At 39.8% G+C, this 26,571-nt stretch overlaps 1 protein-coding gene across 1 annotated transcript; it reads right to left on the bottom strand.

Annotated features, from left to right (window-relative positions):
• Nucleotides 1-3,130: 3,130 nt before the first annotated feature.
• ELOVL2 (ELOVL fatty acid elongase 2) lies at nt 3,131-26,571 on the bottom strand. Its single transcript, XM_010186489.1, has 7 exons — nt 26,513-26,571; nt 21,196-21,383; nt 9,669-9,746; nt 8,434-8,605; nt 6,214-6,338; nt 3,938-4,072; nt 3,131-3,296 (listed from the first exon to the last, which is right to left on the bottom strand). The coding sequence occupies exons 1-7, from the start codon at nt 26,526-26,528 to the stop codon at nt 3,168-3,170; spliced, it is 843 nt and encodes a 280-aa protein (XP_010184791.1). The 5' UTR covers nt 26,529-26,571; the 3' UTR covers nt 3,131-3,167.

Genomic DNA, 26,571 nt, shown 5'->3' with positions numbered 1-26,571 from the left:
GCATCAGCACGAGCATGATATGCAGAAATGCCACCTGCCCAGTCAGTAAACAGGGCAGAGCACAGTCAACAACCATGCAAAAACCACTCGTGAGCTTTGTATCAACACCAGTGCAGCTGGTGTGTAATGTCATGGCAATTGTTTCTCAGTCTGAGAAATGTTTTTAAGAGCTTTCTGAAAAAGTTTCACAACAAAAGTGGTCTCAGATGGCCACTTCCCAGGAATTCAATACCTTAAATAAAGGAGAGTGGAGACAGCCTGATAGTAAAATTTCTTTATTTACAGTGTTATGTATTACAGGAAAATCGGTTTAAAAAGTCAATGCTTCTCTTTCTTCAAAGTTGCAGCATTTTTTAAGATGTTAAGACAGATCTGAAGAATTTAAAACACCTGATTCCAGCCTTCCTGGCTGGTCTGGATCTGCAAAGTGAGACCTTCTTGGTTTTTTCCTTATTTTTTTTTCTTATCCTTTTTTATTTTTTTCCCCCCAGCCCTTTGAGTTTCAAGTAAGGCATTCATTTATTTATTTTTTCTTTTTAAATGAGGATACAGAAAAACAAAAGACAGTATTTGTGGGTTTGGTTGCAGTAGTAGTCTTGAACACTTAGCATGCTGACATTGTCTACCTCGATAGTCAAATGCATGCCTTGCCGTCAGAAAGGTCATGGACTCTGCTCAGCCTAAAATCCATGCTGGGCCACATGACTACTTTGTTGCCTACCTTAGATAAATGGATAATTTAGTTGCCTTGTGAGCTACCTTGTCAGCTCTTCCAGTTCCTTCTGTATTTACCCTGGTTTCCTGTGTCAAACTAACATCTGCAGAGCTCTGAAGCTCTGTTGTTACTTAGACTCATATACAACTCCTTCAGTCGTACCTGCTAATTTCTTAGGACTTGTGAATTTTGCAGCATAAACCAGAAAGATCTATAAAGTTTCTGGAAGGCCTAGTGATATCTAGTATACACACACAGTCTAGGCTTTGTAACTTTTTTGTAGGTTTTCTCCTGTTGTTTTTGTGTTTGCATGTTTGTAGCTGCCTTCACTCCTTATCAAATGTTAAATAAAGCAAAACACTTTTGTTGTGCCCAGCTTCCTGAAGCACAAGCAAATGTGTATTAACACCAGTTAGTTGTATGACTGTGCTGGTTGTGTTAGTGTTCAAAAATTGCAGTTATTTTGGTCACCCAGTTCATGATTACACAGCTTAGCAGCCAAGCTGTTCAGTTGTACTGCCTGTGCTGCAGCGTTGTGGGGATTTCAGTTTTCTGCTGGAGCAGAAAGGTTTTGTCCACATTGTATTGGAGCAGGAACTGGAACTATCTGGAGACAGGTGGGATCCAATAGGACTTTCAAGCACAAATTTGTACTGAACTTTGATTCACGCCACTTTCTCCTCTTGCTTTTGCTGGACAAACCCATCTGATCTTCCCTCATCTTGTACCACTTTCTCAGCCCTTCCCCCATCTTGTACCACTTCCTCAGCCCCTTTCCTTCCTATCTGTGAGCCCTTGTGGCTATAGTCTCTCAGGCTGCTCCCAGCTAGGCTGGCTGCTCTGCATCCATCCTGGGACAAACTTTCCTGCCTCTGCACCTGCAGCATCCAGGACCCACTGATGACACATCATCTAGAGAGGATAAGTGACCCAGGAGATGTGAAGAACTGGAGGAGCAGGATTTGGGACAGCTTCCTCTCTCTGTAGGCCCTCTACAGCTGCTTGGTCCCTCTGTGCTGGCTGCACACTTGGTTTGTCCCTGGGGCTCCATGGGCTGATGGATGGGAGAGCTCTAGATGGGTCCCTTTACAGAACTGCTTAGGTCTGGGGGTCTTGATGGGCTAGGGTGACTCCGAGAGGAGTTTTTATTGAGGAAATTTGTACACATGAGATTGGAAGAGACCTGAACCAGAAGAAGAGAGGGCAAAAAGCCCATGTCCACTTTTAGTAGAGATTTTGAAGGGGGTTAAATTAGAAAAGAATGAGGGCAGGTCTCCAAAGCTAACCTTGGGTGTTCTTAATTTCTAATCATTTGAGTGGGAGGTAAACCCAGCTAACTCGAGCCGTGAAAATGGTGACTAGTCTTGGTATGACACACACTATTACAGCTGCAGACAGCATCTACTTGGTTTGCCTGCAGAGGATCATGCTGCAATCCCATCTGTTTCTCCAGTCAGAGACCAGTCTGAATAAGACCAACCTAGCACAGAAATTCCTATATAATGTACATTGCCCATTGCTGAATTTGCTTATATTTGCTTTTTTTTCCTGCATCTTCCAGTCTATTAATGTTTGGCATGTCAGTTTGCTTCAAATTAGCAGTGTTTGTATAGGATTAACTTTGTGTGCATTTATACTCAAAGGATTTATCTTCATTAAGTTGCTGAGCTCCCGTTTCTTTGAAAATTTAGTTAGTCAGAAGTCCTATTAGTTTAGCACATCCAAAGTATCTTGTTTTGCTCTAAGTAGAGCTCAAAACCCCATGTAATCATGTAATATAATGTATTCTAAATACCATACCGGGCAGCCCCAGCTCCCTGAAGTAGCAAGCTCCTGACAGCCTTCGTGGTGTCTGAGTCAGGTTGCACATACATCAAGTGAGTGAGCACCTGGGCCCTGCTCTGTTATGTCCTTCCTCAGGGCTCCCAAGTGACAAAAAGGATGGCTGCATCTCACTGGTGTCCACAGAAGGTAATGTGTTTGGGGAGTTGCTGGGAAGAAGCAGAGAGGGGTATAGTGATGGAAAAGGTATGGCTCTCTTACCCCCTCCTTCCTTTTTCTGACCTTGGCCACAGTTTAGCTGAGTGTGTTGGGTGCACTGTGAAATCTTGTCTCTCATGTGCACAGTGTTCAGCTCATTAGTCTGAACAGAGTTCCAACCTTTTGAAGGCATTGATGGATTTATCCATCAAGTGTATTATAAGGCGTTTTTGTGTCAGCATTGGAGATCAGAAAGATTTTCTTTTTCATATGAGAAAGATCTTGGCCTTCTTGTTCCAATGGTGATCTTTGACAGGACAAGTAATTCTGTTTGTTTTGTTAAAACCTAAATAGCAGTACATTAATAAGTGTCTGGTACAAAGAACTGATAAATGTAATCAAATAGGTCTTAAGCTAAAGCTTGTAATTCAGTCTTTTTTCTTCTTGGAAAAAAACATAGGAAATATTATACTTATTGTGCTTTCTTATTGTTCAGGAATCCATTGGCAGCAGCAAAGTAGTCCTTATGGAAACCATTCTTGATTTCTGCTGTGATATGGGTTTCCTTTGTAGCTGTTCTTGAAGGTGCTTTCCTGTATGTCTGTGAAAGCAAAATCCAAAGTAAATACTTACATTTATTTAGTGCCCCCCAAACACTATTTATGGTTGACTGTAAAATGGAGGTTTCTGGTGTTTGTTGAGGCAGATGTACGTATTTGTTTCAGACTGCATTAAGGGAACTGTATTATTGTTACTTCCAAGGGTGATATTACTTTACTAGTATTACTGTAATACTTCTTGGTGTCAAAAGAGATTTTTAAGCCTTTTTCACTAGAAGCTTTATGTTTGCAGGCAGGCTGGAGCAGTCCTTGCAAAAAAAGGTTGAAATAAACACTGCAGAGGCAGAGCTGCCTGTTTCTTTTTTCCAAGGAGAGGGAGGAAGACTCAAAAATTTGCCCAACAGAACAAATTCAGGCCTTTTAAGTTCTGAATGTGGTATCTGACTGATATACTAGTGCAGAAGAGCTGAGCTGCAATGAGGAGGTCAAAATTACTGAATAACTGTCTCTTGCAGACATTACTCATCTATAATTCTTAACTGACATGTATATTTTAATACAAACATATTTTAAGCACTAATACTTGTTCTACACATGAGTTCATCAAGACTGCTGATGAACCAAAAAGTTATTTTGTTTTTTCCCCCCACCCTTGTCAGAATGCTGTTGGAAGACTGTTTACCTTAACATAGAAGTTTACGAAGAGAATGACCAGTGTGGCCATGTAGGAGGACTGGAACATGAGGCAGCCAAATGGAAATCCACATGGCTTCACAGCTGCGCTAAGTGTGTGCACAATAGTGAGCAGAAACTGGATCTAGGGAGGAAAGATCTTGCATGAATATTTGCTGAGAAAGTGTCAGTGCAAGCTAAATCAGATATAACAATGTCACCTAGTTCTGCTCTTTAAAAGTCTAAGTACTTTTGAAAAATATCCCTTTCTGAACCTGTGAATGTATTGTGAGGGTTAAGTTAAAACAGCACTCTTATGAAATTATAAAAAACCTAAGGGATCAGAGACTTGTAAAAATATGGATTTATAGGCCTAGTTGGCAAAATGAAAGCTCTTTTATTTTAATAGAGGTTGTTCTAACTTCCAGACCATGTCGTGCCAGCTACAATTTTATTACTGGTCAGAAACTCAAGATAACTCTGAAGACTCAAGGCAATAGCTTCAGAAGTCTGAACTGAATGTGGAAATCTCCTAGGCCCGAAGAGAAGTTCAAGTATGCTGGCGTTTGCATTAACGGAGTTAAGATGACAAGGCGACAAATGAAGCAAAAATGAGCTAAAGAAGAAATTGCAGAAGGCTGGCTGTATTTAGGACTGCTAACCACAGCCCACACTGGTGCATCTGATTTTTCCCACTCCACTGAGGTCACCCTTGGTCCAGTGTGCTGGGGTGCATTTCCAGCAGAGCAATGAGTTTCAACTGCAGGGATTGTCTCAGCTCAGAGAAAAGAAGCTTTTGCTAAACATTTCTACACAGGTGTTTTTAAGCTCACTGCAAACAGCTGAACTCCCGAATAATATGAAAGGGCCCTAAAAGTTTAAAACAAAAACAAAAACAAAAGCAAAAGCAAAACCAAACAAAAACAAAAAAAAACCACACAAGAGAGAAAGAAACTTTATTCCACATCAAGCCTTATCTTGTTGGTAGAAGCTATTGATGTAGCTCACCTCTTCAGGTGTAACAACTGCTGGAGTGGACTTCTGGAATTCAGACAACCTCTGTCTTGTCTAAGAATTTGCTTACATAATTTTGCATTTTATAGCTGGACCATGGTGTGGTGGGTTAACCTTGGTTGGCTGCAAGGTGCCCACCCAGCTGCTTTCTCACTTCCTCTCTTCAGTGGAGTAGGAAGAGAAAACAAGATGAAAAACTTTGTGGTTTGAGATAAGGCCAGGGAGGGTAATTGATAACATTTACTGTCACAGACAACACAGACTTGACTTCAGGAAGATTAATTTAGTTTATTGCCAATTAATAATAATGAGGAGGATAGTGAGGAATAAACCTAAACCAATAAGCCAAAACCACCTTCCCCTAAGCCCCTGTTTCTTCACAGGCTCAACTTCACTTCTGACTCTTCTACTTCCTTCTCCCAAGTGGTGCAGGGGAGTGGGGACTGCAGTCAGTCCACATTGCTTTGGATCTGCTGCTTCTTCCTCCTCACACTCTTCTTCTGCTCTAGAGAGGGGCTCCTCCCACAGGAGATAGTCATCCATGACCTGCTCTAATGTGGGTTTTTTCCACGGGGTGCAGTCCTACAGAGACAGACTGCTCCAGTGTGGGTCCCTCACAGGTTCTGCCAGGAGACTGATTCTGTGTGGGGTCTTCTGTGGGCTGCAGCGTGGATATCTACTTCACTGTGATCTTCCATGGGCTGCAGGGGCATAGCCTGCCTGACTGTGGTCTTCTCCAGGGGCTGCAGGGGAATCTCTGCCCCTCTTCCCCTCCTTCTGCTCTGACCTTGTCAGAGGTCTGTAGGGTTGTTTCTCTCCCTTTCTCACTCTTTTCTCACAGCTGCTCTGCAGCATTTTTTACACTTTATCATATGATATCACAGAAGTGCCCTCCACTTTGTTGATGGGCTCAGCTTTGGCCAGTGGTGGGTCCATGTTGGAGCTGGCCCTGTCAGTTTTTGTAATTTTTTTAATCTGTCTATTTGCCATGATTAAGCAGTGTCCATTTTCTACACAAGAGATCAAAAATAATGGAGATTTATGGACTGCAGAGTTTCTGCTGTATTGTGGAAAATATGTCTGAGCATCATTTTCTTTATTAAGTTATACCAAGCTGTACTAGTGACTTATTCTGTGTGATAGCTTTGTTATATTTTAATTCTAACTGGCTTAACTCTGCAAATGACAATATTTATCTATCATTCATTTTGTCCTCTCTGGCATTTTGAAGGATTTCTGGTAATTAAAAATGAGGTTACAATAGATACATACCAATTGTGCCTGAGTGAGGTATTTCTTCCACCACAGATACTTGCGCATAGAAGGGATGACTGACAGTCCATAATAAGAATACATGAGCACGTGGATAAAGCTATTCAAAGTGGGTCCAAAGAAACCTATAAAAATCCAACCAGAGAAACGTTGTATATACTAACCACTAAAAAGTGAGAGAAGATAATACTGTTGGCAATGTTTCCTGCATATGATAGGACTTCCCTCTGTGCCTATCCTTTGCTAAAGACATTCCTTACGTGAAAAGATGCTGTTCTAGGTACAGACAAACTGGGTTTTTTTCATGCTGAATATTGTGTTTTCATCATGTATTTTTCATTTTCTCCACTTTATTTTTCTATTCTGTAGTTTACAGGTTATTGCTCTTGTTCTCCTCCCAAATGTGTCTCCATTATTGCTGTAAGCTTTAGACGCTGCTGATACCGTATCTTAGCTCCCTGGGAGACACCTGATCTGCTCCTTGAAGCAGTAGCAAGGGCTTTACTCTGAATTAAACTAACCTCGTGTGACTGTGAGCACCACTCTCATTTTCTTCAGTGATTCTTCTGCTAGATGCAAATTTCCAGAATTTCACCCCAGATAATACCATGTCACTCTAAATAGCTATACTTAATAAATACTAATTCTAGAGCAAATGAATTACCCTCTGTACCTTTCATACTACTGAGAAGCAGCAGCACTGCTTTTACCTGCTGTATGCTCACGTATTTGATGGCAGTGCTTGACAACTACAAGATGGTCTCACCAATTGTTTAGATTTTTAAATTGATTAATTACTTAATTACTGAATAATTACTTATCTATTGCTTTTTTCACTCTGTTTATTATAGTAGAGCAAAGCTAGTGCAACATGTAGGGAATCTGTTCTGACACAATAGAAAACACGAACGCCCACTAAATTGTTTACGCCTCTGTAGAAATAGCTCCTAACTGCCATGAAATCCTTGATCTCTGCTTCTATCTATAACAGTGATTTACTTCGATTTTGTGCTGTCCATAACAAGTGACAACAAAGGTGATTTCTTTTCTTTTTGTTTCAAAAAATGCCTGCAACAAGTTGCTTTACAAAATATTACAGTGGACTGAGGTGACTCCCTTTACTAGCTCAATGTAAGAAAACGGATTTTTTTTTTCCTCAACTCTGATAAGTGTCACAGGAAGCCTCCCTCTGGATGTATGATGCCCTGGAAAAGCATGCATGTTGTCAGACACCTGCAGTAGTTCTCTGCTGCTTGGACTTGGAATACAAATACCAAAGGACCAGCCTGTGTCACTGTACATCTTCCCCACCTCAACAGAGGAGATGATGACAATTATAATATCCTCCTAAGAGCCAAGTTGTTTAGAGATTTCTATTGTGAAATATATTGAACCCAAAATAGAATAAAGCAAATGATGCTGCTGCTTCTGCTATTTCAATGTGAAATGTAAGACCATATCAATCGGTTCTGGCTGTCCGGTAGTTCTACTACTTGAATGAGATGCATTCTCATTTAAAACAAGACAAACTTGAACTGTTATTTTAATACCATTCTCCCACAGCATCCTTCTGGAGAAGCTGTCTGGGCATGGCTTGGACAAACATACATTTTGCTGGGTTAAAAACTGGCTGGATGGCTGAGCACAGAGAGTTATGGTGAATGTTTTTGTGTTCCTGTGTGACCTAGTCTAGGTGATTCTGCTCTGGCAGGGGGGTTGGACTGGATGATCTTTGGAGGTCCCTTCCAACTCCTAATATTCTGTGATTCTGTAATTAGCAATTATACAAGTAAATTATCTTTTTAAAGCAGAATGTCAGATTGATGCATACAGGAGTCAAACTTGTAAAAATGTTTCTGAGTTCATTTGTCATTATTTCCTCCTACATCTGCTTTTGGAGCAAATCTTGTATGTGGTCACTCTTGTGTACTACTCAGTAGTGTTATCCTGCCTAAAAGTGGTTTGAAGAGCAGTAAATACAAGAGATTGTGGCAGCCAAGTGGAAAATCTATGACTTAACACTCAGTTATTTTTGGCCTGAACTTCTAACTGTACTTTTAATTTTACTGTAGCCTGCAGATGTTCAGCAGTTCTGAAAGGTTATGAACCTTAAAGGTGCTGTCATATGGCAGAGTGACAAACTTGCTTTGCATGGTGATATGATGCCCCTCCAGCAGCAGGTGACTTATACCCCAGGTGATGAAACGAACAGAGACTTACTTTGCCCACAAGGTATCCAGTTCAGAACACACCACCAAATGTTGAACATAGTGGCATGGTGATACACATGGAGGAAGGTGATCTGGCTGGTTTTCTTTCTCAGTACAAAGAAGATAGTGTCCATGAATTCAATTACTTTGGAAAAATAATACCACCACAGCACCTTGGCTACCTGTACAAGCAAGAACAAAGGAGCAGGAGATCAATATCTGTCCACAAAAAGGCTTAAATATTGCTGTACTCCTTCAGTCCCTAGGCATGCAACTTCCCAAAAGGCATTAACGTCCTATTGAAGGAGAAGCACAAACTCTGGCTTCAATTTTACTTCCCTTTCAAATGAATCGCATCATTGTTAATGCGTTTGTATAAATATTTAATTATCTAAATATAATTTAAGAAATATAAACTTACAAGAAAGGTTTTCTAATTGTTCTACAATTGATACAGTTTTGTGGCAATTTTTGTGGGTTTGCTATCTTTTCTTTTTATGGTGTGGTGTATCTCCTGGCACTGAACACATTTTGCTGGCAGCAGTACTCCAAATTTGACATTCAAAACAATGGAGCAGACCTTCTTCTAGAGTTGAAGACACTTGATCAGAGCTCAGGATATGTCCCAGGACAGCCAAAGACAGTTAGATAAAACAGAATGGGGAAAGATATCTTGTTGATGGGAAAAGGTATTTAATTGACCAGTCTTTCTGCCCTTGAACTCTAATGTTATCTGGAAAGCAATCCTGATGTGGGGGATGACACAGTGTTAATATATGGAATTGCTGTGGTGCAGAAATAAAGGTTGAAACTAGAGATGAGCCAAGCCAGCACGTGTCTGTCTCTGCAGTTTTTCAAAGTCTTAAGTTGGGCTTAAATCAGTTTCAAGTTAGATCCTAACAAGTGTTACATTTTAGATGACTGATTTTTCTCCCAATTTCTTAAATAATCCATGTTCTCTATTGTAATACTTGGACAACACTGTTTGGATCACAGATCTTGGTCTATGGCTTTTCAAAATATTCCCTGTTGTGCTTTCTACAGAAAGGATGCATCTGCATTGAATCAGAAAGGTAAAACTTCTTGTTTGCTACCAACTGCTATGCAAGTTGATTAAAGCTCTCATGTTTAAAGATGTCATTGTTAACACCCTTCTAGCTGCCGTGAACACAGAAGCATTGCACTAGGGATGTGGAGGGCGGGACTGCCGTGGATGCTGGGGACTGAGCTGTTGCTGTCTCTCACCCGGATGTCGGCCTCCCCTGCGTCGTGGAGATTCTGGCACTGCAAGTTGTATCCTCCTTCCCATGTGGCAAGGATGAGCTGGAACAGAAAACACCGCAATTATGTTTACGAACAGATGTAGCAAGTTTTACCCCTCTGGTTGTTCTGCTGTTATTGAAAGAAGCAGAATGGAAGTATGGTAGGTTCCCATTCCTTCCGTAAACTGATGCTCTTAAATTGGAGAACTTGCTAAGATCTTCTATTTTGAAATGGGAAAGGCATCAGGTTGTGTTGGGGATATACACTGAAATGATGTAACTTTTAAATTTCTCTGGCTTTACAGTCTTTGAGGCATCCATGGAAATCTCTTGTTACTTAGTGCAGTGATCCTCGCCCCAGAGCTCACACATTAGTATTGTATCTCTACCCTGAAGCAGTGTCAAGAGAGCTTAACACAGCTGCTTGTACAAAACAGTCCTTGAGAAGAATTCCCCAATGCCAAGGTAGCAAACAGAAGGCAAATCCAAAGTAGCGCAATGGGAGAAATATTTCCCAACTTCATACATATGTCTCTTTATCCCACACTCTTAAATGCAGAAGGAAGCAAAAGAGAGAGTGCAGTGCTGAATAGAGAAATGAACAGACACACAAGGAATTTCCTAGATTTAGTGTGTGTCATACCGAGAAGCAGGCAAAGTATTGAAATGTCAGGCTACCACACCGTGATGGAGTGGAAGGTTTCTGGCAAGCCATGTGGTGGCTTTTGATGTGAATTGTTTATGTAGTGATGACCACCTAAAGCATTCATTAGCCCTTTTGGAATAGGGAGCGTAATTTGTTGTCTGTAAATGCAGGGTCCATTGATTTTAAAAAGGTCTTCCTTAGTCTTGAATGTGTAAGAAGTGGTTTTTGGGGCCAAATTGAACATTGCTATTTTATTTTTCTCAATCAATTATAATGAAATCCTCATTGGCTTCATTGGTTGGAACTAGTGGTAGTGGGACCATCTCTAGTCCCTGTGATTGCAGGGAGAGAAATAATGAACCACAAAACCTCAAAACCCTAAAAACAAATGAAGGAGAGGCAACTGATTTTTTCCCTTCTTGTACAAGGCAATGTCACAGACTAGGGAGGACCCTTTCATCAGATTTTACTGTGAAACTATAAACTGCAAATGCACTCTATTTTTTGTTAAGAGATAAAGTTTGGGGTTTGTTATATTAATATTTTACATGCTGATTTGTAACTTAGGTCTATGATATGATGTGCCTATAATGTGTTTTATCTACAGCTCTTAAACAATTTTATCTTATGAGAAAGATGTAATTTTAATAATTAGTCTTAGAACAAAATGAAAATAATTTTACCTGATGGATTCTATTGTATTCTATATCTGTACATTCATATCCTTCCTATGCTTAAATTGGTGAAACTTTTTCATTTCTCTTTTAATGCATCTTTGGGAATTTGTTTTTTTCAGAATCCAATGGCAGACACACTTTACTCTTTCAGTCTTTTTTCTCTTCTCTTAATAACAAACATTTTTTTGCTGTGCTGAAGATACCTAACTTCATAAAGCCCTCTGCTACAGTAGGTGAAATGTTAGTTCACAGAAGTTGGCTAGAAAAAAAAAGGTATTTTAAATCTATTCATTAGTCTTTTCACAAATGTTCTGATTTGTATATAATTACAACAGACTGATTTTTAAAAAATATATTTCTTATTTGTCTTGTGTTTTGTGTGCTACAGGTTTGGAAACTTTCCTGCTGGTGCTATATTTACCTGGCCTGCTCAGTTATATCGCCACGTTTTTCAAGGATTCTGTTCATAGCTCTTATGCTGGAAAATGAGATGAGAAAACCCTCAAAGGCTCAGAAATAAAACAACCAATTATTTCTTTTCAACATCACAAATTTTTAACTTGGCATTTGAGAAACCTGCAACTTTTCTCAATTGGTTGGCATGCAAATTGAGAGCAAGCTTTGGGGTAAGAACATCACTCTCTTTGACTGCAGGGTTTTCTTTCATTTCTTCTTTTGTTCATTCTTCCATGATTTTGTAAAATCCAGATTTGCAGATCACACTGTGTGCCTATTCCCCAATTGTTTGACTTGACAGAAGAGTTCCTTCTGGCTTTTGTCTGTGTTTCAAGAGCCACCAGCTTAGAGTGGCAATTTGTTTTGTTGGCCTTATCTTGCTCTTTCATGTCAGCTTTTCCATAGCTCAAAATTTCTCCTTTAGGGAGAAGAGGAGAATCTACTTTGAGTTTTGATTGTTCCACTTTGCAAGATAATTTTCAACTTATCTGATTAATTTCATAATAAAAAATTAGTGGGGAAACTTGGAAGACAGAGACTACTTTTGGGGGCATCCTGGTGGTGTTAGGCCATGACTTTTACGTTGACTATTGATGATCTGGAAATTAAGCAGCTTACCCAGTGGTACTAAATGAGACAGCTGCACATCTGGAACAGAAGCTGATACCCTGACACAAGACATTTGGTTACTGGATCCCTTTTTCTCTGATACCAAACTCATACACTACTTCTACTGTTTCAGTTATGTTCCCTTTCACAAACTGTGCACTCTCAAGAGTCTGCAAAGCTGCTGGTACTGTTAATCACGAAGAGATGGTGCAAGGGCAGGATGTATTAAAGAGATGAGAAGTACCCTCTCTCTGAAACTGCCAATTCTTTCTCTCCAGAAAACAATTCTTTGAATGCTTTGCATTCTTGGCAACCAATCTTGAAAATAATATTAATACATGCATTGTTTGAAGCTATTTAGAAAAACAGATCACGTAAAGAGGGAAATGCTGCCTCGTGAAAAAAATTTGTACTAAGTAGCAACATCCTGTCAGTTGAATTTTCATATTTTGCCGTTGCTCTAATGTTCTTAACAGATTTCAGTTGTTACACCAACGAATGACCTTTACTTATCTGGTAGAGGTGAAAGAGTGCAAGGATTTGCAGCAGTTGCCTCACTGCTGCCTTCTAAATCTTTCTTCTTTTTTTTTTTCTTTAATAGCAAATTACATTATTCAGGAATAGGAGCTAGTTCCTTTGTAAGAAGTCTCAGTGTGGAAGGAAGCAGAAGATGTCAAAGCCTCTCACCTTGCTGAGTAGCAGAAAAAGCACCAACAGCCTGGGCCCAGAGGCCTATGCCCTGCTCATTTCAAGCTTCCAGCTTCAAATCTCACAGGTATAGCTTGTTTCTGCATCTGTTCCCTACAGGTAGGCCAGAAAGGAAAGTTATGTGATTTTTCTGCATGGATATTCCTATTTCTACTGACTGCAGTTTCTCTGTGCTCTTTGAGCTGTGGTAAAAGCTCCATGCATGTTGGGCTTTCTCAGAAAGAAAATGTCTGGAGGCAGCAAAGTATTCCTCCTTGTCCTAGGATAGGAGAAAGTCAGAGGGTGAGGCACCAGCACCTGGAATATAAGCAAGGCTTGTATGGCCTTTGGGATATTTTCAGTTTACCTGGAGATATGGGTGGTGTTTGTAATCTCAGGGAAATGAACAGACCTTTCTCACCACACCCACCCTGCTAATACTTTAGTTCATTTATTTATGCTAGTATTTATCTCTCCATTTACTATATATTTTCACCGAGTGTTGAGCTCCTAGTTAGAATTCCAAAATCAACAGTTTAGCAAAGTTTTGTAGATACCGCTTTACCCTCCAGAAGGATCCCCTTTAATTTCTGGTTAATGATGGTAATCTCCAGATCGATCTGCCTTGATTTTTCGTTATCAGAGACATCCTAAATAAGCTCCTGAAACACCATGGTATCTGTGAAACAGTTCAGAAGGGAGGCAAAAAACAAATATTGGAATTAGTATTCAAATAACTGGATTTCCTCTGAAAAGTTCAGAGTGGGAGGTCTGTATGACACTCCTAGTCATATGGTTTAATTTTAGGTAATCCTGCAAGGAGCATAGAGTTGGACTGAATGATCCTTATGGATAGCTTCCAACTTGAGATATTTTATGATTCTATAATGAGCACTAGTGTCTTTCTTGTAGAAAAAATGAAGGAAGAAGCCCCTTATCATAAAATCACAGAATGGTTTGGATTGGAAGGGATCTTAAAGATCATCCAGACCAACCCCCCTGCCATGGACAGGGACACCTCCCACCAGACCAGGCTGCTCAAAGCCCCATCATTCTGTATATGATGTTTTATGTGGAACTCCAGCCTTCAGGTTGATGAAAACATCTTGATCTGATAACTTTCCTCAAGCAATGGAGGTCTTGCTATACTAAGGGCCTAATCTATATAGTGGAAAGAAATGTCTACCTTGCAGAGCTGTGAATCACCTATTTCCTTTGGCTGAGGGAGGCTTTTGTTAGTCCTTGTGAATAGCACCTCCCTGTTAGATCTCTAGACTTTGACAACATAATCCTAAAGCAGTTAGAAGCAGGTCAGTTTCCAAGGAAAAGGAGTCTAACCGAAGGCTCAGGTCAGTGTCTTATGAAGGAGAGAGAAATTACTTTGTTTTCTTTGTATTTTTTATTTTAACTGAATTTTAGAATGAAATGCCTCAGAAGATTATCAGTGTCTAAAAACAGAGGCTAGGTTTCCATCATCTCACCTAACTTTTCTTTTCCAGTTCTGAAAGGAGAAATCAGCTCCTTGACTGTAACATGGATCAATTCCAAAAGCATGCTGCATCTGAATTGTCTTTCTGTCCCCAGGAGGCTGGAACGAAGGCATTCTGCAATGCTACTGAGGCTTTTATGTAATAAGCAGATGAATAGAGGAAAGTACCATTAATAATCCTTGATTTATTATTTAAACAACCTTAAACAATACCTAAAAAGCTTTCAGATGGGTTTTCTGGCTAGGACATTCCATAGTAAAATAATCTGTGAATGGTGTTTGAAGAATATCTTTCTATATAGGCTATTTTTGGATAAGTCTCCAAGAATTGTGGTGTAAGCCCAGATTTTAAATGGATAGCTGAGATGCAGAACAGACTGTGCTTCCAGATTGCTCCTCTTGTGATCTGGAGATCCCAAACAAGCTGTAGTCTGGCAAGACCATAAGTCTCAGAGGAAAGCAGCATGGGCTAGATTGTTCAGCCCAGGACTGGAGGATTCCAGGAGCCTTATCTGACCCCTGCCACTTGATCAGTGCATCAGTTTCCCCAAATGTAGTGTTACTTACAGTGTTGTGCCAAACAAGAAATGGGTGCTAAAAAGGAAACACCCCACAAGATTGAAGCCAAGATATTTTTTTCTCATGTGGACAGAAACGGAAAGATCATGCTTTGGGCTACTCTTTGGTAAGGTTCTCTGTCTCTCTGTGGGTCTAGTTAGAGGTCCAACAATTACATGCATAGTGGCCCCAAAAGAAGATTGGCTAATTCTGTAATACACTGACTGGGCTTTGCTATTCTGACATGCAATATGTACAGCTGGGCTCCATGCTGTGTCTCTCACCCTGCCTGGACATCCTAACTAGTCCCATGCTTTATTCTTATTTTGAGGTCAGAAAGTTCATAGTTTTGATAAATGTCTGATTTTTTTTTTCTATCAACAAAAACTCTTTCAAATGTAAAGCCATGTTGTTGAGAAACTCCTAGCCAGTTCCATTTAATATGCCTTAAGTAAATGGGCGACTGCTAGAAGGATTAGTGAACTAATGACTTCAAAATTACTTGAACTTATGAATGTTGATTCTTTTGTGGTGCTGTTGTCTAGGATTGTGAAATAGGCTAAAACCAAATCCCTTACAGGCTTATTTTTCATCAGTCTTTGATTAAGTGGCCAAGTGGCCAAGAAGGCCAATGGCATCCTGGGATGTATCAGGAGGGGGGTGGTTAGTAGGTCGAGAGAGGTTCTCCTCCCCCTCTACTCTGCCCTGGTGAGACCGCATCTGGAATATTGTGTCCAGTTCTGGGCCCCTCAGTTCAAGAAGGACAGGGAACTGCTGGAGAGAGTCCAGCGTAGGGCTACAAAGATGATCAAGGGAGTGGAGCATCTCCCTTATGAGGAGCAGCTGAGGGAGCTGGGTCTCTTTAGTTTGCAGAAGAGGAGACTGACGGGAGACCTCATTCATGTTTATCAATATTTAAAGGGTGAGTGTCACGAGGATGGAGCCAGGCTCTTCTCGGTGACAAACAATGATAAGACAAGAGGTAATAGACACAAGCTGGAACACAGGAGGTTCCACTTAAATTTGAGAAGAAACTTCTTCTCAGTGAGGGTGACAGAGCACTGGAACAGCCTGCCCAGAGAGGTTGTGGAGTCTCCTTCTCTGGAGACATTCAAAACCCGCCTGGACGCCTTCCTGTGCAACCTCATCTAGGTGTTCCTGCTCCGGCAGGGGGATTGGACTAGATGATCTTTTGAGGTCCCTAACGTTCTGTGATTCTGTGATTCTGTGTAAGTGTCTTATTCTGAATAGCATCTATATATTACTTCGCAGTACCAGTGGTTGTATCAGAAGATTTGTACATGTGAAAAAAACTTCATAATATAAAATTGTACTCTTGATTTCCATTAAAGCTGTACTGAAATCTATTTGAATTGAGCAGGTCACATCCAGAGCACTGACTTTTTCATAAGCAGGCTAAATGTTTTGCTTAAATGCAGAGCTCAGAAAGGTCAGTAGAAAAGATACAGAGAACTTGGAGGACGAAAGCTGAGAAGTGAGGATACCATGTCAAGTTAGAATAACTGCAGGTGCGAACAGCAAAGTCAGCTCCTCAGTTCTCCTAACAAATTACCTGATTAAGGTCAAAGAACACCTGGGAAACTAAATCTAGCCAAAGTTCTTACTCAAAACAATATTTACTTTTGTCCTTACATTTCACCACTTTAGAGTGCAATCTGTGACCTCACTGACCTAGAATTACTCCTTGTTTCTCTGCTAAATTTACATCTGCTAACTTCAAGACAACTAATGAAGTACTAATTAATTTTTTACAATCATTTTTTTAAAAGAGAAAGCATTATTATGTTGAAGTTTAATTTCTATAGCAAAATTCCAGGATAGTCAAAGCACCTAGCATCTATGTCTTTTACTTTTCCTCATCACCTGAACTATTAAAATTTTACTTAGAATTTCTGCTACTAAAGCTCTATCTTTTTAACATGTGCACCATTAGGAAGCAAATTTTTCTCACATCAGCCTTTAGAATGATGGAATAAAACAGAATTGAAGTGCTCCTTCTGTGTTGGGTTTGTTCCTTTCATTTTGCCCACAGTTATCCCAAATCCAGGCATTATACAGGGCTTTCTAGCAGTTTGTGAGATGTTAACCCAGTTGCAATGGGTAGGACTAAAAATGATGTCTGGTGGTCCTGACCATGTGTGACCATTGTGCTTCTGACCTTTCCCTGCTATCAGAGGATAGAGAGAAAGTAATTAAGGTACTCCTGGAAATCCTCATGCCATCTTGGCACCTATGGATCTGCAAGACAAGATTTGTAGTAAGTCTGTGAAGCTACCTGGGGATAGAGGCAGCTTGAGACATCACGCCACCCCTATGCTAATGACACATATCTCTAGAACTCCTTTTTAATCTGACCCAGATGGTGACAGTGTCCTGGTTTTCTCAGTGCCTCATCAACAAAAGGACTTGAGTGAGAGCTTGATGACTGGATGAGATTTAATTTAAATAGTACAGAAGTGATACTGCTGGGGAAAGCTGCCTAAGATCATTCCTACTTTTCCTACTAATGAGAGTATTCTCACCTGAGTAATTTCACAATTCAGAGATCAGCATTGGTCTCCTTTGTATCCAGTTTTAATTTATCATTGGAGTTGTGACAGTTTTATCCTGCAGTGAACTTCAAAACCTTGGCCTTTGGTGCCTCAGGCTGCATCCCTGGAGTGTGATTTGTGAGTCAACTTGCACATGAAATAATATTAAAATATGCAAAGATCTGATTGCTTTTCACAGTAGGCTCAATTCCTGCTCGTAGTTGGCACTTTTAGGATCTTAGGCAGAGATTTGTGTAGAGGAAAGACATATTTTGATTCAGTGAAATTGCTATAAGTTTTGACATTTGTTAAAATAAAAAGGTGATGGTTGTTTTTCTTTATGCAGATTTTTGGCAATGTTACTGGAAATTGTAGGATCAGTAAACTTGATTTGGGCTTATAAACATTTAATGGTACAGAAGAGTAAGCAAACAATAAAAAACCTCTGATGCAGGTTTCTCTTGCAGTGGCGAGGGGGGAGGGAATTGTCTTCTGGCCCCTCAGCAGTGCACTCACAGCTTGTCTAAATTAAGCACAGTACTCGTGTCTAAGCTTCAGGTACTTGGAAAAAACACACTCTATAACAAACTGCCGTGCTTCTCCATTATATTGAATAGGAAGAGGTAAGTGCCTTTGGCTTCAAGAGGATCCACTTGCCTAACTAAGAAGTCTAAATTAAAGTCTAATAAACTGCCTTTCTGCTAGGCCTTCAAAGGCACCTAACTCTTCCTCAACACAAAACTTTTAAGACATCATAGTAGGATCAGGGCAGCTGGAAAGAGCTGTTTTTCTTTAGACCTTGTCCTCCAGGGATAATCGGTGTATCTGACCTTATGCTAAAGGCACATCTTAGTGTAGTCCCAGAGCAGTTCCTCCAAGGATTTTAGAGATTGGATGACCTCAAAGCTCATGGAGCTAAAATTGGCTCCCAGCTACTTCATGCCTATGGCACAGTGCAGGGAGCTCTTGCTCAGAAGAGGAATCTGTCCTTGGAGATTTAAAACCAGCCATTTTAGGAATCCTTGCTATTACCTTTGTATTTATGCCTTGAGGTTGTACAAATCGACTGTAGTAAAGAGATGGTGAAACTAGGTCAGGAGATAAAGGTAAGGAGACAAAGAATTGCAGCACAGGTACCCCCATCAGCTCTTTTGTCACATTTCTCATTAAAGCCATCATGTGGGACAGTCTGCCTTTGGAGATACACCCTTTCTTTTGAATGAGATATTTTTCTTTTGAATGAGAAGCACTCACTCCATTCTGGAGCTATCACAAGAAAAGGTGTGTGGCACCTTATAAACAAAACCAAGAAGCGATAAGAACAATAATGGAAATAACCAAGTGTGTGTGTGTGTGTGTGTGTGTGTGTGTGTGTGTGTGTGTTTGTAGTTTATCTCTATAATAGAGCTCACTATTATGTGATTTATCTCTATTGCAGAGACCAGAGGGTTTCAGGTGCAGTGGGAGGATAGAGGAATAAGACAACTGTTATAGATATCTTTAGAGATTAATCCTGAATCGTACTCACTGGAGGGATCAGTTGTGTTTACATAAGAAACCACTGTATTTGCATAAGAAACCACTGTGCAGGATGCTCTAAATATAGGTAACTCTTGCCTTAAAGAGCTTACTGTTCATAAAAGACAGAGAATAAGGGCCAGAGAGAAGCTGCAGAGATTAGACATTTTGAAATGTTGAGCCACCATAACTGCATTCAGTACTGGAGGTTATTTCTGCTTTCCCATCTGCCTGTTTTCCTTCAGCGGGGATGTGCAAGATACTTCAGGCAGGTCTGCAAGTCTCAACTTCCACCCTACTCCTTCACAGGAGAAACTGTGATAAGGATCAGGCAAATAGACCAAAAAATACAGAGCCACTATTATGGAACAGTGTTTTGTAACAGTGTAAAACCAGCCTGGCTGACAGTCCAGAACTAAGAGAGAAATCTGCAGTAAAACAGCTGGTAGTGTAGGTCAGTCATGATGTCCCCTGGGTTCCTGACAAATGTGGAATATGGAGCTATGAGCCACTGCCAGCTGTGCCTAGCTGCAGTCTGGGAGACATAAATCAGCAGCTTCCAGCTACAGAATCAAGGTCCAAAGGGTCAAATCTAAGGACTAATGCAACTCAGTGATCGTCTGCAGCAAATTTATCCTCAGGAAGGACAGGGCAGTGAGGGGAGCGTGAGCTGGCTGAACACAATTCCTATGAGGATATGAAGGTTGCAAAATCCAACTTAACTTCATTCAGGTAAGTGAAACCTGATGAAATTCTCTTTGTGTATTCATTTCCTTGTGGCACTCCAAACCAGTCTGCATGGGGTATAGAGCACTATTTTTGTTTTCTATTCAGTTAATATTTTTTGCTGATTCTTACTACTGAAGACAGTTATCTCTGTACCTTCAAGCAGACCAGGGATTTGAACATCAAAGTGCTGATTTACATCAAGGAGGAAAATCAGTATGGAGTCACCAAACCTTCCAGCAATTGTGCTCGCTTTCTCTTTGCTCTGGGTCTGATCCTGCACTCTCAGACACCCGCAGCAACTGCTGAAGCGAGCTGGAGCTTTGACCAGGACGAAGCTCTGTGTATGATCTGTGCACGATCAGTCCTTTGCACTAAGACACAAACCTAAACTGCTCTTCAGCCTTTTGATCAGAACAGTCACCTGGTGTTTAGGTCAACTTAATTTAAAACTGAAAATCTTTGGGATCCTGTTTGGCTTCTGCAAAGTTTCTTCTCTGACTGACAGAAAAGTTGGTCCTTGTTTTTTTTCATGGAAGCTGCTGCTGTGGCTGGGAGCCCAGGGAACAAGAAATGCCGTGAGGCTGTGCAGGCAAGGCAGCAATGTCAGCTCATGCCTCTGCAACTCACACCATGAAATCAAGCACATCCTTTCGCCAGGGCTTCTCACATCTGGGGCCACTTTTTAAGCCAAGGCAGAAACTGCTTTGTGGTGTTTGTCTTTTAGGGCTGCAAGTGATGGATGTTAAGGCTTAAATATTAAAGTACCTCTAATTATTGCAAGTCTGAGAATGGGCCAACTCCCATATAATATCAAAATAGTGACTTTTGGCTTCTGCTCCCCATTGGGGAGCTGAAAATGCATGTGTCTTTGCTGAGGAGCACTGTTTGAGTCCCTTGCTGCTGCAAAATCACCAGATACATTCAAGCCACCTTTCTGGCTATGAATGGATCCTGATTTCTGTGAGCATGTTCCTTCCTACTAAGTATTCAGGAAACAACCTGTGTGAGCATATTCAGCCTTCAAGTCCCCAGAGCACTTGCTTTTGGCTGAAATGGTAGGTTTTTATCATGTTTCTTACTTAATGTTTCTACTGCCTGACTCTGTGATGGAAGCCAGCTTTAGTCAGGAGAGTAGAAGAATAACATTCAATTGCCAATACCATGAATAAATCAGTACTTACATCTATAAATCTGTTCACATTTAAGCATGGCTATTTGCCTATGGAATGACTTTTTGCAGTCATACAATTAAAACTTAATCTGTGGGCATAATCATGGGTGCTGAAGAATGAGGTGTAGGCATGTTATTGCTGAGGAACTGCTGCAGGTTCGAGTTAATGCTTGTAGACGCTGTCCTGATAGCAGCCAACTGTACTCAGAAGTGGACTGTAGCTCAGGAAGGATCATTGAGAGATCTAAGCTGAGAAGGTAAAATTCACTATCCAATTGCTAAGTGTCTTTTCTTATCTTAAATGTACTTAACTATTGATGTTAAATTTCCTAGCAAAACTATCTGTTGTTAAGATAATTCTGGTAAACACTGTATATTGCTCACCTTTCTCAGCCACACTGCACTGAAGAACACTTACCTCTATAAGCATGTACAAGGAAAGCAGTGTAATCCCAAGGTTATACACGATGAGGTGAGCCCTGAGAGAGAAGGGAGGCCTGTCCTTCATGAACTTGTTGCCCAGCCATATGCAGAGTAGGTATGCTCCAGTAAGGAAAAATGTGGGAAGGTAAGAGTCCAAAAGGAACCATCCTCTAACCCTGGTATCTGAAAAGAAACACATGCAGCAGGCCATTAAGAAAGGCTACGATAAAGTATTGCTAAAATAAGGTAGATCTTTTCATCAAAAAGTCTGCTAAAAGCCTGAGAGGGAGTCTGCCATGCTCTGCTCACATTAAGAGCTCTATCCATTGCTTTTACCAACCCAAAACTGGATACTAATTCAGAGAATGTGTGGTGAAAACTACATGGAATTCCTTAATAATTTAAATCTCCTAATTTTAACAGAAAAGAGAAAATGAAAAGAAGAAAACATTCCTATATGCCTACTTAATTTAATAATTTAACTTAATTTTTAATTAAATCATCTTTTAATCTGCTCAATGACAGTTTGCAGCTACAAAGTATGTATGTCAAGTTGCCAGTTCATATAGTATTTTAATTCTGCATTCACCATATATGTTTAAAGGTATATAATATTTTCTACAAGACATTTATACAAAGGGAGGATTTTTCAAAAGCATTAAATATGAAAAACAAATGGCAAATGTTTACTTTGATGTTTACCAAATGTATTTGGTAAGGCAAGGGCTTGCTTTCTCATAGTTTCTGTCCCACTTGCCTGGTCCTGAAATGAAATATTAAGGTCAAATCCTGCTTGCCTTATTCACACAAGTAATCCCATTGGCAGTAATCAGATAGTTCAGTGTATATGAGCAACGCCTAATCCTATATGCCAATCTGGTGGCACTGCTTCCTTGTCCTATGAGCAACTGGATGTCAAAAGTGAAAGGAGTATGTTTTGGTTTCATTGTTTTGGGGTTTTTTGGTGTGTGCGGTTTTTTTGGTTGGGTTTTTTATTTTTTTCCCAAGATGGAGCAAAATTTAGAGTCAATTTTCCACAGCGATGATCTTCATTTATCTATGAAAAAAAAAAAGGTGTATGATGGCTAGGTTTTCTAAAAGGTTACTCTAAGTCTCTAGTGAGTTATAGAGTAAGTGAAGAAGTAAGTTAGTGAGAAGATACTGTGCAGGTTACAGTAGTTTTTCCTCCTCTTAGGAACTATTTTAAATTACTTAGTTTATTTTTCATAAAGACCAAGTTTATGTTAAAAATTGTAACAGAAGAAAAGGTATTCACAATGCATGAAAAAAACAATACTATTTTTCTATCTGTGTTGAGTCTGGAAAAAAAACTTGGCAATGGATGATGCACAAACCAAATGCACCCAAACATTTAACAATTACCTATCATCATTTTGCTTTACTGTATTCTTTCCAACTATGCTCTCCTCAGAAATATATACACACATGTATACCTAAAGTGATATTTTTATGTGAGTTAGAGTAATCTGCTTATGAACAGGTCAACTTTATTACTCATTACAGTCTTCTTCATCTTCCCACCAAGCTTCCACTGTAGTGGCTGTAACACTCAGCTGTTGGATTTGGGCTCCACATGGCATGTAAGCTCTTTTGCAGGAAAGACTTTCAACCAGACCTAAGTTAGCGTGGATGTCCAGTGCTCTTCTGGTTTTGACTTAAAAATCCACTTCCTCTTAAGGTTCACAAGCCTGAATGGATGTTTTTGAGGGGTTTCTACTCCTGTGGGTGCTCCAAACAGGTTCTCTTCCCATACAGGCTTTAAACAGGACACAGGAGTCATAGGACAGCTAAAGGTTTTGCATATATTTGTTGATCTAGTGTATGTTTTAGAAGCATACGGATTAAATTTATTTAGTTGGTATCCTAAATGAAGATGTAGAAAGCAGTCATATCAGCAAGGCTGCTATCTAAAGGTCTCCTTATCTGAGGATTGCAACACTGGGTACATAAAAGTTACTTGCACAAAGGCTAACTGATATCAGTAGATAACAAATCAGCTTGTTTGCTCAGAGAGGAAAAGTAATTGGAAGAGATGAGAATAAAAATTAAACTAAAGAGTGTTAAATGCTCCCCCAGTATGCCCTCAGAAAGTTTTCACTCTCCTATGAGTGGCCACAAGCGTGTGGGCTGATCCATGCAAAAGCAGAACTCATGTGCTTGTTCAGATCAGTGTTTTGAGTATTTTTAAGTTCTATAGATTTACATTTCAAGGTGAATTTTTTAAAACATGTACCCTTACTGATTATTTTCCACTCCAGCCTTGGTACCTTTAAGGGTTATTGGCAGAAAGTGATTTATAAATGGCAGCCAAGGAACGTGACTATTTTGTTTCCATTTACACTTATCCCTGAATGACAAGAAGAGGGAGTGTTTTGTTTGTCACAAAGGGAGAGGAAAGAGAGTGTATTTTAAAAAAAAGTTGTTGAAAGAACGAGAGATCAAAAGAATTTCTCTTGACTGATGGTTCAATCTCCTTGTTTAAGTACTATAAACCTACACTGTCAATAGGAGAGAGGATTATTTTTACAATGTTGAACCCACACAGCATCCAAATTTGAGACCAAGGCAGTGAATAAAGCCACAGAGTGAAAGCGCTGGACTACAGCAGGGGAAGGAGCAGGCCCCCACAAGCTCCAATTGCTCCGTGAATAAGATCATTCACGATCACTGGCCACGATGTGCCAGACCCTTGCGGTGAAATCTTGGCTCCTTTAAAATGAGTGGCAGGTCTCCCAGGCTCTTTAAAGGTATCAGGCTTTTATCAGTGAGGTTAGATACGTTTTGATTCAAGTTTCTGTAGATCTTTGGCCAGTTGGTGTCTGAGTAGATTCAGACCTTTTTAGGTGCAGAGGGCAGATGATTTTGTATCAATAGCTTGCTACCGCTTGTAATCAGTTAAGGAGAGGAGGAATGCTTATTACTTTATCATAACTTTATTGAAATATATCTATTCATGACTACCGCTGTTCCTTTCATAGATAAAACAACCAACCAATTTAAATAGATTTAGCTCCTGCAATTCAATATTCCTTAATTTTGCGTAACACCAAACAGTACTCTGCAGATGAAGATGACCCTGGAAAAATGCTCTCTTACAGAACAACATAGCTATTTCACTCTTTCTCATTTTGCCTTGAGCCTAGATAACTTCCCATCCAAAATAATATTGACCGATACCAAATTGTAAGACCACCTTTTATTAAGAGATACAATCGATGCGCATGTACCTGGCTCCTGTTCCCTGATCTAAAGGCCTTGGTCTGCTAGTTCAAAAGCAAGCAGTGAGGTAAATGTGTGTATAGAGTCCAGCCAACTCCAGTAAACAAAGGCACAAAATATGCCTAGATACAAATCAAATTCAGATCTTTGATGGTATGCCCCTTATTCTAGCAGCATAGTGCTGCATCTTGTGTTAACCTGGTACTACAAATGTGAGCAGAGATTGCCTCCAGGGACTAGTGCATGACTTTCTATCTCTTTTTGTGGCCTCAGCCACACCAGCAATGATGACTAAGACCAATACAGTCATACCAATAATTTGGGACTTACTACTTAGAATGTAAACCATAAATATGGGATTGATTTTAAAAGAACAAAGCGCTGGTGTCTATCTTTGTAAGCCATCTTTTTGTTGAATGAAGTGTGTACTGTGGATGAGAATTGGAGAGAAAGAAGAGGAATGGCTTGTTGGTTTTAGATACTTGGGGAAGTTCTCAAGAATTCATTAGATTTTCATTTGTGGGATCATTCTATCCAATTTCAACCTGTTTGCTGTTTATCATGAATTATTTATATGTGTATAAACACATTGCAGGGAGCTATGTTAGTAATGAAATGTATGATACTGTCTCATTATACCACCAGTTCAAATGAAAGATCATAGTGAAGAGGTACAGACCAATGTACCTCTTCAGCATTGATGTCTGGAGAGGGGTGGTAATATACTTGGCAAGTAAAACAGATAACACTTGTTTAACTAAAATGCTTTCTAAAAACCCAGAGGGATTTGTGTAGTATTCTGTGCTAGATTGACTACAGTTTGTTCCTTCAAACAATTTGTTCTGGACCAATGATGAAAGCAGAATGAAGAACAAAATCATGTCCATTTGAAAAAAAAATAGTAGTATTTTTACTCATATTTCTTTGTTAATGTTAAAATGCACTATTATAGAAGTAATGCATTACACTTATTCTGTTTTAATCACTTCTGTCAGAGCTCCCAAGCTGTTCCATGGTTTTAAGAATGCTACAGCTTCCTTTCCCTCATCCTCCTAATTAAGTAAGAACTGTTTCTGGGACCTGGAGGACATTATTGCAACAAAATGAGAGTACATAAGCATAGGTCTCTCCTCAAGGATAGCTGTCCTGTCCCAGCCCTATCAACAGCAAGGTAGCCTTACAGGGATCCTTGCTGAAGACTCTGTCTGCTAAGCTCTTGTCTTACCCCTTTCCTCTAGTTTCTTGGCTCTCTTAGGTCTAACTTTGATGCTCCATCCTCACCTTGCTGTAGCCTTTCTCTTTCTTTCTGTACTCCTACTTCAGCTGGATGTTTTGCTTGGTGGTTTGTTGGTTTTGGTTTTTTTACTACTACTTACAAAGCATGGGGCACCTCCAAGCTACAGTTATTCAAGTTATTCTTATCCAAACTGTTCTAGAAATCAACAATAGGAAATAGAAAGATGCACTTGTTCTCCCACCCAATCTATTGGTTTTATGAAATTTCGGGTGTGATCCTGCAGAGTGCTAAAAGCACTTTGTTGCTTTTGCACTGAGCATCCTTCTGAATTAGGTTATTTTATAGGTAGCTGGACCAAACAATAACTGGATTATGAAGGAGAATCAGTACCAAAACAGATCTTCCACTTTCAGAAAAATCCAGGGTTTCAATTTTTTAAAAAACTACATTAGGATGTAAAACTGAAATGCTTTGATATTCTTAGAAACAAAGGACTCTCAAATCTAGTCATATTTTTTTAAGTTTCAATAAAATCCCAAACCAGTTCCACTTCTTCTTTCACCTTCAGTATAATCTAAAATTAGTTTTAATTTGCATTATGGATAATAATATGTCAAACAGTCATAACAAAAATCTGTTGGCTTTCTATAAACGAAGTATATTGATAGATTTCCTACAATAATAATAATTTGTGTTCCTGCAAATACTGTGATTCCGCCTAGTCCATATTTTTCAATGAGACACTATTCAAAAAATTGTGACTGCTTCTATTTATTACAATATTTTTGAGTGGCAATCTGGTATTTCTTAAGACGCTATAGGTGGAGCAACTTACCTCGAGGTCCAAACATATAGTCCACAAATGCATTTACTTCTCGGTCAAAAGCTTTCAGG

Source organism: Mesitornis unicolor, unplaced genomic scaffold (genome assembly GCF_000695765.1).
Source record: "Mesitornis unicolor isolate BGI_N332 unplaced genomic scaffold, ASM69576v1 scaffold25336, whole genome shotgun sequence".
In the NCBI taxonomy this organism is placed as follows: domain Eukaryota; kingdom Metazoa; phylum Chordata; class Aves; order Mesitornithiformes; family Mesitornithidae; genus Mesitornis; species Mesitornis unicolor.
The sequence above is the reverse complement of the archived record's forward strand: the minus strand, read 5'-3'. Positions and strand labels throughout refer to the sequence as shown.